General features: G+C 43.3%; 1 protein-coding gene across 1 annotated transcript in view; it reads right to left on the minus strand.

The window, feature by feature from the left end:
- Positions 1-13,875, minus strand: part of NOTCH2 (notch receptor 2) — an 86,529-nt gene that overhangs the window by 61,120 nt on the left and 11,534 nt on the right. Inside the window, exons 3-4 of the mRNA XM_086753111.1 lie at positions 5,196-5,455; positions 4,173-4,508 (exon numbers count right to left, since the gene is read on the minus strand). Coding sequence (XP_086609237.1) covers positions 4,173-4,508; positions 5,196-5,455 — 596 coding nt within the window. The remainder of the gene's footprint in view (positions 1-4,172; positions 4,509-5,195; positions 5,456-13,875) is intronic.

A 13,875-nucleotide genomic window follows, 5' to 3' on the forward strand; every position in this document is an offset into this window, starting at 1 on the left:
CTAGTAAATTTTAGGTTTCATTCATAAAACTGGTCCTTTAGAGTCATGGTTGTTCGGGCCAACCCACCTACATTTGAGCACAACAAGCATGAAGTTGCTCTGAGACACGTGAGCTTTTCTTAAGCTGGGTCCCAGGATCTGATTTTGCAGTTACATAACCTGGCTCTTTTCCAGCAATCCAGAGAGTTCACTGTTTTGATGTATTTGGACACCTGACACTGTTTCCTGTTCCCTCCTGTGCTGGGACTAACATCTTGTCCTTTGCCTTCTCCCTCCAAGAGAACAGCTTGCAATACACAGCCTGACTTTTGCTCCGTCTCTCCAAGCACAGCAAACTAAGGAATGAGAACCTCAAGGGGAAAAGCGTTCCCACTGCTAACAGCATGCTGTTCCTCCTCTAGCACGCAGACGGATACAAGCAGATAACTTTACTGCTACGTCATCTGAAATCTCCATGCCATTCCAGAGCGCTATATCCAATTCCCTCCAATTCTTAATCCTTAGCTTTATTTCAACCTATGAATTACACCTCAAACTTTCTGCAGGACCAATTAGTTATGGGGACAGGAAATTATACCTGAATGAAAATGGTATGCTATTGTCAGATTTAGGGCCTGCTGACAAGGAATTAGGGATCTCGACACAGAGCACTAAAACTGATCTGCATCATTTTAACACAGAAGCAAAGTTCTGCACACCGGGCATCCAAAGGTAGTTGCCTGCATGCAACTCCAGTAGTTCAGCGTCTTGAAATAAAAGTGAGATGGGCTACTCGACATACGAGAGTTGGCTCACGCAGAGCAGAGAGGCACGCACGCCATCTGGTACCCGAAGACTGCTGCCATGCAGAACCCTCACACCTCACCAGAAGCAGCTCATCGCTAAATCCTGGCAAGGTCTTCCCCACCACGGGAAATTCAGCATGTTTGCTAGACTCCATTCATGATGCTCACTGCACGAGGTAGTGTGATGCCCCGCTACAAACCGGCGTGAGGTTACTTCCTCTTCCCAGGAAGTGTTCCAGCTCTCATAAACAGCCTGCTCCAGCCTGACAGATCGTTTCCTGAACAAGCCCTTGGAATTCCCTAGGGTCCTTATCTTAGTTAATGGGTAATTATTTTGATGGATAACAATGAATAATCACTTTCCCAGCTAAGAACTTCCTCTATTGACTTGTTTAACATTCCATTAAAGGTTAGTTGCCAAATGAACTCCTTTTTTGTCAAATATTTATAACTATGAGCTCGTTCTTATATTTAAAGGAGTTGTTAATGCTTCAGGTTAAGTCTCTTTCACAGAAGTATTTTTTTTACTATGACTATGATTGACCTAACATGCTCACTTGTCTGCAATCTTTTTATCTAAATCAAAGCCCAGAGAAAAAAAATTATTATACCAGATGGATAGAACATAAGAAGTTACCTTTCACACAGTGTATATAACTCTTCACTTACACTTGCCACCAACTGCTGACCCCTTCTAACACAGAACTTCATGAGTTACCTAATGTAAGATTTGTTTGTGTAAATCCAAAAGTGAAATGGGAACCTGAGAATTTAAAATAGCAAAATAGCAGCTTGGAAAAACAGTACTTGGACTACTGTAGAAAAAGCTGCTGTGATGTGTAATCCCAGCTTGTAGGCTTTTTCCATATTTCCAAGCTCTGATTCTCATGCATCTGTATTTTTAAAACAACAAAATTCACTCAAAAGTAAAAAAGAAAACATCTACAGGAAACAAGAACTCATTTCGGTGCCAGTCCAGGAGTAAGCTAATTATGCTTAAATTGCTGCTTGGGCAACATCAGTTTCTTCAAAGCAGTTTCACAGGTCATAAGATGCAAAATCGTATTAAAAAAAAGCATCCCAGTGGTTCAAGATGTAACTACCTCCTGCCTCTACAGCTGTAACGCTGAGCTATGGTAACATCTGAAGGCAATTCAGAAGGAAGGGCTAGAGCAATTCCATTTATAGTCACAGTATCATCGGCATCGCTCCAATTCAGAGAAGGCGTCTAGAGAGGAATTTCTAGTCCATACTCTTGGCACTGTCTTCCAGATGAGTGGGCCGTGTTCACATCTTCCCTGGCTGGGACAGACCACCATTTCTCTTCTCTCTGTTGACCTTTCCTTCCCAGACAGAACCTTTTCCAACACTTCAGAAATTTTGTGCTACATGCTTGATTGTAAGGGAGAAGAAATGGCTGGGTGCCTTGCCTTTATCAAAGAGTTCAATGTAAGCATTTTGGCTTCTCCAATGTCTCTTTTTTGTTATTTTTCAAACAACTAGTTTTTAAAATCAAGCTAGCAAAACAACATGGCCAACTTAAACAAATACAGGAAATACAGAAGTGAAGGCTTTCAAAGCCACACTAACTCACCCCCACCATACACTTTGTATAACAAGTCCAAAAAAGCAGCTAATAATCCAAAACGTGTGTGAGCAGTGTGGGTGTGTAACTGTTACTATAGTAATCTCATTTTCATTTCCTGACCATAGTTTAGTCAGCCCACATGCTTGTCTAAGGGAAAATGTGCTCCTACCCTTGTGCCCCTGTAAGACAATCACGAAAGCAAACTGCCTTATCAGCTTTACAGGATCAAGTCCTTCAAACTTCATCTTCCCCTCCTCTTCCTCCCACCACACTGCTTCTATGTGAGATCTTAAACTCCTTGAACTGGCTAAACAGATCTCACTGAGAAAATTCTGAATTTCTGATCAAGCCTGTTAGTACAGAGATACTTAGTTTACAATTTCATTTATAAAAGATGCAAAGCAGAAAAGCAATACATTCCCTGAAAAGAACGGTTAGTTCAGATACAGCAAAGACCCTGTACGTTCAAGCACTGTTTTTTCAAGCATAGTTAGAAATAGTTGCTTTTGCACAAAAATAAAGATGATACATGCTTCTATTTTAAGATTGACTTTCCTAAATTCTTCTAAGTCACATGCTTGCTCAGACAACCCAGAAAGTTGTTGTACAGGCACTAGCTAAGGTTGGCAATGTACATTTAAGGTAATGTGAGCCAACACTTCAAGACAAAGATCTCCAAAAAGAGTGTTTTTCACAAGTTAAGTTCTAAATGCGCTTTCCACACATACCTGCGACTCCAGATGATCCCGATGAGAATGCAGCCACTCTACATTCACCCTAAACAGCATACGGCAGCTACGTCTTTCACATAAATAACAACAGAGAAATGCTTAAGGGAGGAGAGTTTACTTTTCTAGATTACCACACACCAAGCACTTATGTGCCAAACTGCAATACACTCAAGTAGGAAGTCTAGTCAAAACCATTTCCAAACAATCAGTTTCCCATGGACTGAATTACTCAGTAAAAAAATATCAGCCTAAAAAAAAAAAAAGTGATACGCAAAGATGACTAGTACTGCCCTGTGGTCAGTATGACAAGCGGATGGGGAGGAGCAGGACAGGATGAGACCACCAGGCTCCCAACCAGGTGACGCACGGTCATTTGTAGGGACAGGTGCCTTGGTGATCGGAGCCCAGCTTGACACACAAAACCAATACAGCCCATGATCCCGAGGAGTAAGCATGTCACCCCTGCTGTGGATGAACTCAGGGCAGCTATCAGCGTCAGAAAACAAGCAAGCATAAATTATCTGGAGGTACTATAGTATAAAAAGGGTGTAGTGAGTTGGAAATGTTATCTCGTAAGATTTGGAGGAAATGGAGGAGAAAAAGGAAAGGAATAGAACCTAATATGTTTTAGGGGTAAAGACTGAGAAGGAGAAAGACACGCATTCATACTCATTCAAGCGCTGAAGTTAACTGTGGTCTTTACTGACACAAAGCTACATATTTGTAGAGCTTTATGTTCATGGAATTTCACATTCCAAATGGGCATTAAGAGATAACAGCCTAATCTCCTTGGATCTACCTCACAGTTCTTACCTATTTGACACCCTGCCTCTACTTGGCTTCCAAAGAAATCTGTCATTTCTAGCCTTCTTACGTTTTCTTCCCTTCCATATTATGAAATCCTGACACCCAGAAATTCACATCCTAGCAGAGCTTCCTGCCTTGCTGAGGTTTCTCCCTTCAACCCTATATTAATTAGACAAGTATCACACAAACTCCAAGAGATGTTTTCAGAAGAACACAGTGACAAGACTACAAAACAAAGCACTTTGAAGAAGGACCATTTACCTGGCAGACAGTTGCACTCAAAGGTGAAGTCACTTGTTTGATGACACGTTCCTCCATTCATACAGGGTGACGGGGAACACGGCACATACACGCTCTCACAGCGATGCCCTGTATAGCCGGGCTTGCACTGGCATCGGTATGAACCGGGCAAATTGACACAGGTCCCACCATGTTGACAAAGGCCTGGTGTGGCACATTCATTCACATCTATCTCACACTTCTGGCCAGTGTAGCCAGACAGACAGATGCAGGAGAACTTATTTCCAGATACAGTACATGTACTTCCATTGGCACAAGGTTGAGATGTACAGGCATCAATCCACTGGCAATCCTTTCCTGGAGGGTCAAGGCAGAGCACACCATTAATAAAAAGTTATTTCTATGGAAAACAGTATTTCCTTCATGTTACCTCAAAATGATTGGTGTACTAAATCTTAAAATCATTACAGGAAAATTTATGTCTGCATTTTGCAGTATTATATTTGAAACAAAAATCAATTTGTGGTTACAGTACAAAGTCATTTTATTTAGAGTGGCAGCAAGATACAGAGAGTCGTGATTTATAAAAATAATCCATGACCTGAAATCATACTACACACTGACACTCACTCTTCTTCTACATCCCCTTCAAGAATGAAAGGGGTGAGTTTCCATGCTTCCCCTCAGACACCCAATTGTCATTTTCCCATAGAAAAAATTTGCTGGTCAGATTTACTTCAGTTCTTCTAGAAGGTAGACTCTGAATCCAAAGCACAACAGCCACTCCAGAGTAGCTTCTGCACTCAGTTTTCCCACGTGGACAACCCCACAAGATCTAAATGTCTTTCTGCTTACGTGTAAAGGGTAGGGAGTTTGATTCCCTAACCCCCTTTGCTTTTTTTGGTCATGAAGTCACTTAGAGCTCTTCTCATTTCCTGTGCTGGAGCTAGTAAATTTGAAAGCGTATTATGACTGCCCCAGAACATTCCAGGATGAAGTAATTCACAAAGGAGGGAGCCTGGAGGTACAAATGCAGAACCTCACCTGTGTAACCTGGAGGACAGACACACTCATACGTTTCCTGGCTGTGGGGGTGACATGTTCCTCCATTCAGGCAGGGCTGGGACACATAGCAGAGGTGCGTTTCGGAGTATTGACAATCCTCTCCCGTGAACCCTGGAGCACATTTGCAGATAGCCTTTCCTATCAGAGACGTAGTTTCACAAGTTCCCCCGTTCTTACAGGTATTGCTTTCACAGGGGTTTCTGTACTGGCAGTAGTCTCCAAGAAAGCCTTCTCGACACCTGCAAGAGAGAAGAAATTACTTGCAGCACATTAACCTGAAGCTTTGCTGTCCTGGGAAGATCTCAGGAATGAACTCCCATGGCCACCAAGAGTCTCGGAATTTGCCATAATTAACATTAATACTAACAGACCTAAATGCTAACGTCATAGATGTAACACAGCCTTCCTCTGGGATTGTCCCAAACACCACCACAGAAAACTTAAGTTCAAATTGTGAAATCACTCATTACAAAATAAATAAATAAATACTGCACACAATTGGAGTTACATCAAATGTAGGACCTTGTTCTTGCACTTCCCTTCAAAACTTCAGTAATAGTTTAAGTGTTAAAGAACTGCTGAGTAACAATTAATTCCTTGCACCTAGTCCCATTCTAATAAGCATTCTTTTTTTAGAAGAAAATCAAGCAGTTTCACTAATAGGTATTAACATCAGGTATCATCCATCCTCCAAAATATTTATAAACCTTGTACAAATGCAGTGTCTGAGGGCCCAAATATCCGTAGCAGTTCTTTCTCCACAACGCTCCCGTGAGACAGGAATATACTGCTATCCTCATGTTGATAAGTGCATCTGGGACTGCGACATGCTGAAGGCTGCGCTCCACTAGCAACGCAAGCACTGAAGTCAGGTCTCCCACGCCCTGGCTAGCACCCTCATGACAAGGTCACTGTTCCTCTGTCTCCCACAGAAAAACGAGTACACACACTATCTACAACCAGGGTAATATTTTATACAAAGATCTGCGATCGCAGAATAACTGCGGTTATTTCTCTCTAGCCTAAGCTTATGTCAATACAGTCTGACTACACTTGTCAGCTGTAATCCATCTTTTAACTGGCCTTTGTACTACAAATTTTCCATTTAACTTCCAGTGACGGAGGACCCAGGCAAGCAAGCCTGCAAACCTCACCTTTGTGTCACACACAGTTTTATTTGCTTCCTTCGGGTAGCAAAAAGCTGTAAGAGTATATGCTGGATAAAAACACCACCTCATATACAGGACTGTCTACTTGCAGTTTTTTCTGTAAGGCACAGCTGCAGGCTTTAACTGGTAAGCAACCCAGGATACACAGCCTGAGAGAACACATATTTCACTGCGAAAAATTCAAAGGTGGACATTAGATACGCTTTGTTCCAGAATGGGATAGGTGCAGTTATTAAATCGAGTTACTCAAATCAAAAGGGAGGAGATTCCAACTGCAAGAAATACACAAAGTCTCCAGTTAGGCCCCAGACAAGAACATAAAGAGACTGCCTTTTCCTGATGCACTTCCAAGCATACAGTGGATTAAAAAAACCACCAAACACACCTAACTGCACAGGCCTTAAAATTCAGTTTAAAATCAAAGAACTGTCATGAAGCTGTCTTTTAAACAGACTATTACAAGGATCTGCCTTTGTTCCAATATTATTCAACACTTCTGTTGATGAGTAACAACAGAAAACATCAATCCTTGTCAAACATACAGGTAAGAGAGAAGTTCTTGTTAGAGTAGCAGCAGAACTGCTTAACAAGACCATCAGCACTGCTTAACAGACCATCACATTGCCACTCAGCACCGTGAAGTCATACATCTAGAAACAAATCACAGCATCCTCCGCAGAACAGGAGCCTGATCTGGGAAAGACAGACTTGCTCTGGGGGTTCCTAACAAGTCAGCTGAACATTAATTCCTAGCGTGACAGTTTGGCCAGGAATACTTTAGATGTACACACAGCAAATATCAAGTAGGAATAAACGAGATTATGCTACCTCTGATACTTGCATGGCACAACCATTACATCAGTTCCAGTGTCTGGTCTTTAAGAAGGAAGAGCTGAAATGAATTCAAAGACGCCAACGGTAATGATTAATAGAAAACTCTTGACACAATGAAAAGCTCAGGTGGCTCAGTCTATTTATTAGAGGGAAAAAGAAAGGAGACAGTTAGTCAAAAGCTCCAAGTACCCACAAAGAAACTCAGATTTAACAATAATTCCCAATCTAGAAGGTACAGGGATAACAGAACTGAGCAGTTAAAAGTTCAAGCTAGACAAATCCAAATTAGAAATAGGGTAGCCTTTATCTTCAGACACAGACTTACATACAGTCTCTCAGCAGTGGAGAGAAACAACTGGAACAACGCACTTAAGGTTGCAGTGGAATTTCTCCATCATTCATGCTTGTTTAAAAGAACACCAGGATTGGCTGTTTCGGAGAGAGTATGCACGCTAGTTCAAACAGCTATTCAGAGAGGTTATTATCCCAGTTACGCAAGGGGTCATTACTAGATGACCACAACTGCTTTTTCTCATGTTAAAATTTATTAACTAGCTTTAGCCATATGTCTAAAGCAGGAAAGTCATACAATAAACGCGCATAATTTACCATTCCCCACACCCAAATTAGGCTCCTTTCACCATACCTTAATACTTTCAACTTCATAACCAAGAACAGACACGAAAGAAGAGTCTTTGCAGGGCAAGGCAGGATTAATAAAGTTACAGAAAGCAAATCCTGGAACACCACCATCTGCAGAACATCCTCTGCATCTTGTGCCACCCTCAGTATAACAGCTGAAGGTGGCCGGTCAGCATGAGCTGCTGCCACCTCACACGAGAGGCAATCTCCAGGTATTCTGGGCCTAAACCACAGCAGTTCTATAGGCTTCCTTCAACATCCCAAATCCCTCCTTGATTTGAGTTAGCAGTCAGTCCAAACGCCAGCAGGCTGGAGCACGACTTTGTAGGAGCTCGATCACACAGAAATCTGGCACCCAGCAAAAGCAGCTGTGCCAGAAGCTGGAAGACTGCTCGACTCCCACGGCACTCAAGCCTGCACACGGTGCACTGGCTAGCTCTGCTCCGAGACCGTCTGGTAACTACGGTTAAATCATGTTTCTGGACCTCTATATGCAGCTGATGAATGTGTAAAGTCAAACTGAACTTCAGTCCCAGAAGGTTTACAAGACTTTGTTACAGGGATTTCTTCTGGTTTCACCACCATCAGTGATGGGGAGGTTCGGGAAGCTCAGCCTCCTTTGGTGTCAGCAGTACACCAAGCCCCTCAGCAGCACAGGCCATGCGCTTGTAGCTCTCTCCATCATGAAAGAAAGAGCAACAAACCAGAACTTCACAGAACGCCACCTAGGCCATCGCATCAGGCAAACAAGAGGTCCTCCAACACCACCCACCACTCCAATAAATAAAAACTAAACCAAAACACACCTAGAAGACAAGTCCTAAAGCGCTTTTTCATTGAGAGGCTGTGGAACAAACTAGAAAGTCTAGAGGAACACCTCATGTTTTGTCCACAAGCAAATAAACCACCAAAATACACTTCTCTCCCACTCCTCCAGCACTCAGGCATATGGAAAGGTGCATTTGACATTTGGTAACAGGGAAAAGAGAGCCTAAACACTGATTAAGAGTATTGCTGGTATGATTTGAAAGGAAAGCTGAGATCTGTGCTCTAAGACGACGCTCACAACCATCGCCCACAAACAGCCCAGCATTTTGCACACAAATATTCTGGTACAAAGTTGAAGAGCACTCCAAGACCAGGCTTGTTCCGGTATCTTCTGAGGCTAATCAGAAAAACATGAGTGAGCACTCCAGCAGCGAACAGCAAAAGCTCTTTTCACTTCAGCTCTTTATATTTGGAAGGACAAAGCCTTACAGAATACGCCAGAGGGAAGGTGCCTGCCTGAGGAGAGACAGTAGGTCAGGTATCCACAGCCCCCATACCAACCATTTTGTTCTCCTCCTAGAGAAGTGCTTGGTCACACAGTTATGCCATTTTCCCCTCCAGTAATTCAGTGCACTCCTTCTTGAACGTTAAAGAACAAAAAACCTACAGTCCAGATTTTCAACCACGTCTCCTGTCACCAACATTTCTAGGCACAAATACTAGTAATTTAGCTCTAAATGCTGGTGTAGACAAAACTGCAAATATTTGCCCCTGATTCATGTTGGGCACCGCACTGCCTAAAAATAGAGGCAAACACCGAAAAAGCGGGGTCTAAGTCCAGACTTCTTTAAAGGATATGATTATCCTCAACAGCAACTCCAGCTTCCCACCAGCCCTGCTCTGCTGTCATCCCAACTTACTCTTTCAAGTTCTCTTTGGGAGAGAGGGGGAGGGGGGGAAGCACCACTTGTCTACAGAGCAGCTTAAAATTATAGCAGCTTGTGTGAGCTCCAAATGACATGCTCTGAGCAGGAAACAGAATCTTTTCCAAATAAAAGCCACTGTTTCTCCTCAGTTTCCCATCTAACACTCAGAAACAGAAAGATGAAGTTTGTTCTGGCACTTTCTGGAAGCACATGAGGTCTCTTAACCTACTTCAACAGGAATTTAATCTTTTAAGAACAAATTTCACATACAACTTAATTTAAATCCTGATTTCTGAAAGCTAGAGAGTTTGAAATGGGAAAATGTCCTGTGGGCTGTATCAGCTATGCAGCTGCTTCTAATTAAAGCTTCTCCTTTACTCTCTCTGGGCTACTTTCCAGCACAAATACTTTAGTCAGAGCTCAGCCCATTTTTTTTTTCCTCCCCTCCTTTTCAGCTCCAGCCTGCATTTGCCTTCACTCAGGCTCTCATGGAGCTAAACAAGAGACGTAGAAACAAAATGAAGGTATTTATCCAAATTTGAAGTATCCACAAATCCACAGAGCTGCATTCACTCTAACAACTTAACGCTACAAAGTGAAAGCAGAAGGCTCACAAAAGCTGCATTTTTGGCTCTTCTGCCAGAAAACTACATTGAAGTTACCTCCCAATACTTAAGTTCTCTCTTGCTTTCAAAAAACTTCTGGAAAAATAAGGCTGGTCTGTTGGAAAAACCTCCTCATCTACCATACTACATTGGCTCGGGCACATTCATAGGACAGTCTCTTCAAATGCACCTTATAGACTTGTTTTAACCAGTCTTCCAGATGTTTCATTTTCATGGGAGATGCACAGAAGGAAGCAGATGGTTTTAATTTAAACCGCGAAGGGAAGAATTTCCTAGTAGTCTTGCTTCTCCCCCACTCAACTCAACACTCCCTTCACTTTGATTGGAAGATGCTTCAACAGAGAAGGGGGGGAAAAATGCAGCGCGATGACTAACGTGAGAAGGGTCTCAGCTACTTTGCTACAGATTTTAACCAGACTTCCCTCTGGCTCCGGGGTTCTGACTCCCACACCTACACCTCCTCTCAGGAGGGAGAACAGGATTCTCTGGTTAGCTTTACAAACGCTCCTTCCCATGTCTCAAGGCTCTCATTTATGCGTCATACTTTGAATGCAAACTACGGCATGGCACGGCCTCTCCGTTGTGCCTTTAAAGCAGTACACAGCTATTGTTTCTAGTTCTAGTCCACAGAAAGTGCTTCTACAGCGTACTGCTCCACAGCGTACAGCAACTGAAGTCTGAGTGGGGAAGGTTTAGTTTAGCTTTTTCTAACCAGAGCTTTGAACAGCTTTTGGCTTGCACAGGTAAATCACAATAGAAAATTTTGACCGAGTGACTCAAACCACCACTCTGCTCCCAGATTTGAAGCCAGAAGTGTGTGTACTCTCTTTTTCCCTCTGCTCTGGTCTCAAGGGTCCCCTCTGATTTCTGAAAGGAGACAGAAGGAAACAGGAAAGGGCAGACCATTCTCAGAAAGGGACAACTTTTCAACTTCTGCATTTAGCCTCTTCTGGAAAAGTCTCAGACCTCATCCTGCTACAAAGTCTCCTGTGGGTATTCCCCATTCACTGGTCTAGGAGTAATTAGTCTCTCGAGATAGATCCTGAGAAGATATCTGCTGCAGTCTCGGAAGCAGTTCTGCAGTCTAGGATCTTGCCTTCAGCCTCAGTCCTCCTCTTAAATCCAAGTTAAAATTCATTTCTGAAGATCCAGTTGGAAACAAAAACCTGGGAAGGGGGTCAGAACTGGGCCAGAAGCCCCTTGCTGCCATGCCGTTGCTACTTTGAGCTTAGCATGCTTTGAGGTCCTCCTGTTGCCACCCTGCAGACAAGGGGTAAAAACTGCATCATGCAATGCAAAAGTGTGCACAAACTCTGCACGCAGTGAGAAAATCACTGCTCACTGAAGAGGCACAGAAGCACACAAAGCTGCACAAACCCAGACAGCTTCAGCCATGAAAGGATGCGCTGAAGGAGGCTGTCCTTTTGGCATCAGCCTACTTCAGCAGTCTCCCTGTTTGACTAGGCTCAACAAACAGGCCATGGCTGCCACTCTACCTTTTTTTTTCTCACCATCAGGACTGGACAAAAGACATGAGTGATAAAGCAGTACTTTGGTTCATACAGAGGTTCCACTATCCCTCTGGACACACAATATGCAACAGTCCTAAGGTAAAAAATCCAATCTTAAAAGCCTGCAAAGCATGAGAAGTAGCAAGGCCCAGGTTCCTCCCTAAACCTTGGAGCACCCCTACCCCAACTCCCTCTCTTCTCACTTCTGCTTCTCTCCCTGGCACGGTCCTGCTTCTGCTCCCTGTCACTGGGACACAGGGGAGGGAAGTTGGGAGAGGCCACGGCTGCCAAACACAAAGAAACCAGTAAGATACTGCCTGCTTCAGGGTCCTGCCCCACTCCAAGCACAGAGAGACTGCCCAGTCCTCCATACCCCCACAGCAGAGCAGGCTCTCGCGCTCAGAAAAGAGCAGGCAGCGCTGCCAAAAATCTCTGCTCTGCTTGTCCTTGAAACAGCTCCCTGTACCCACACCTTCTCAGCCTGCCTGCACTGCAGAAACACCGCAAGTGAGCAGGCCTGTCCCCCAGACTCTTCCTCCTACTGCTTTCCCAGTCATCCAGCAGCAGGGAGACAAGAAAGGGTTTTCCTGTGATGTTCACAATTAGCATTAAGCAACAGGCAGCCGTTATCCTGCTTCGCCGCTGGATATGAGAGTACGCAAGAAGGCTCCTTCATGCTTAACACCTCAATGTGCAAAAAGGCTGCCTGGAGATGCTTTGAAGGGGGAAAAAACCAGCCCACAACGCAATACAAAGCCAAGCCCCAAATGGAAGCTGCCTTTTGTCAAAGCAGAATCCAGAAAGCTCGGAAGGACGGGTCACCTTCGTACTGCTGCTGCAGATGCAGCCACGTTCCTTGGAATAAGGTCTGTGTCCTCACCGTGCTAGTCACCAAAAGCATGTAGAAAGATCTCTCAAACACAAATTCTGACCTTGGAAGACGCAAACACAGGAATGTGTAATTTTCTAAATATAAAGTCAAGGTCAAAGAAGGTCGGTAATTCTATCAAACTGCCACAAAACAACAGCCATGGGCCAGCAGCGTCACCAGGGGAACGGAGCTACTTAAAGGCGCTCGCAAGAGTGATCTGATAAAGATCCAACTCCGACTTCCTTACCAGGGTCACAATCGCTGTTCCCATAACAGAAGCCAGATGCAGCAGAAAAAAGGTTTCTTAGCAGAAAACTAGCTTTCCCTTTTAATGGAGTGGACACTACAGGATTTTCTGACAAAGAAAGCTCTTTCAGCACTAAGCTGTCACTTGCCGCTTTGCCAAATATCTAGACTAGATGTTTTGCTTATCAGCGCTTATGTTACTCGTGTCTTATTCATCATATGTGATTATCTCTGATGCAGGTTCTCCCTCAGCTGTTTGCTTGTTTCTTATAGACAGCGAGATTAACTAGATGGATCAACCACAGGCTAGAACAAACAATTTGGCTGAGATGAGGTACAGAAAGAGGAAGAGCGCCTATTAGAACAACTTACTGCCCAGCAGAGGAAGTACTGCAGAAAACTTGAAAAAAAGTGGAAGGGGTGGAGATTTAGCTAATCAGTGGGTGATCCTGCAGAGCGAGAAGCCCAGCCACTTGCTTTAGTAATAAGTTCAGTTTCCTTAACAAAGCATTTCTACTCTTTACAGCCATCAAAAATTCATGAAGTCATTTAGGTTACCACACCAGACAGAAAGTTCCCTTATTCAGAGTTCCTCATAGTACAGGAAAAAAAAAAAAAAGCTAAACCAAAACAGGATGCTAAAAATCAGCCTGCTAAAGGTAGAGTCTCTACAACTGAGGGGTTTTCTTTCTATTTTTTCTTTCCTTTCTGCAAAAAAAAAAAAAAAAAAAATTCTTGAGCCAGAACGAGAAAACTGACATATACTAATCTCTATATACAGGCCTCTCTCAGCCCTCCTAGTTACTCTGGCTCCTGCAAAGGGACTGAACTGTTACTTGAAGGGGGGGTTGCCTTAAGACCTGCAAGAAGGCTTTTCACAAAAAGGAAGAAGGCAACATTAGCATTATAAATAACTCTGTGTGCTAAAAAAAATATGAGAGTGGTCAAAGCCATCACTGTGATAAGGGAAATGTATTAAGAACTGGATTGCAGTACAAATGCAAGAACGGAAGTTAACCAGATGAACAAACTAAATTTTTTAAAACTTTTTTTTACAGTCTAAGAC

This window comes from Chlamydotis macqueenii, chromosome 8, assembly GCF_036417535.1.
Source record: "Chlamydotis macqueenii isolate bChlMac1 chromosome 8, bChlMac1.mat, whole genome shotgun sequence".
Taxonomy (NCBI): domain Eukaryota; kingdom Metazoa; phylum Chordata; class Aves; order Otidiformes; family Otididae; genus Chlamydotis; species Chlamydotis macqueenii.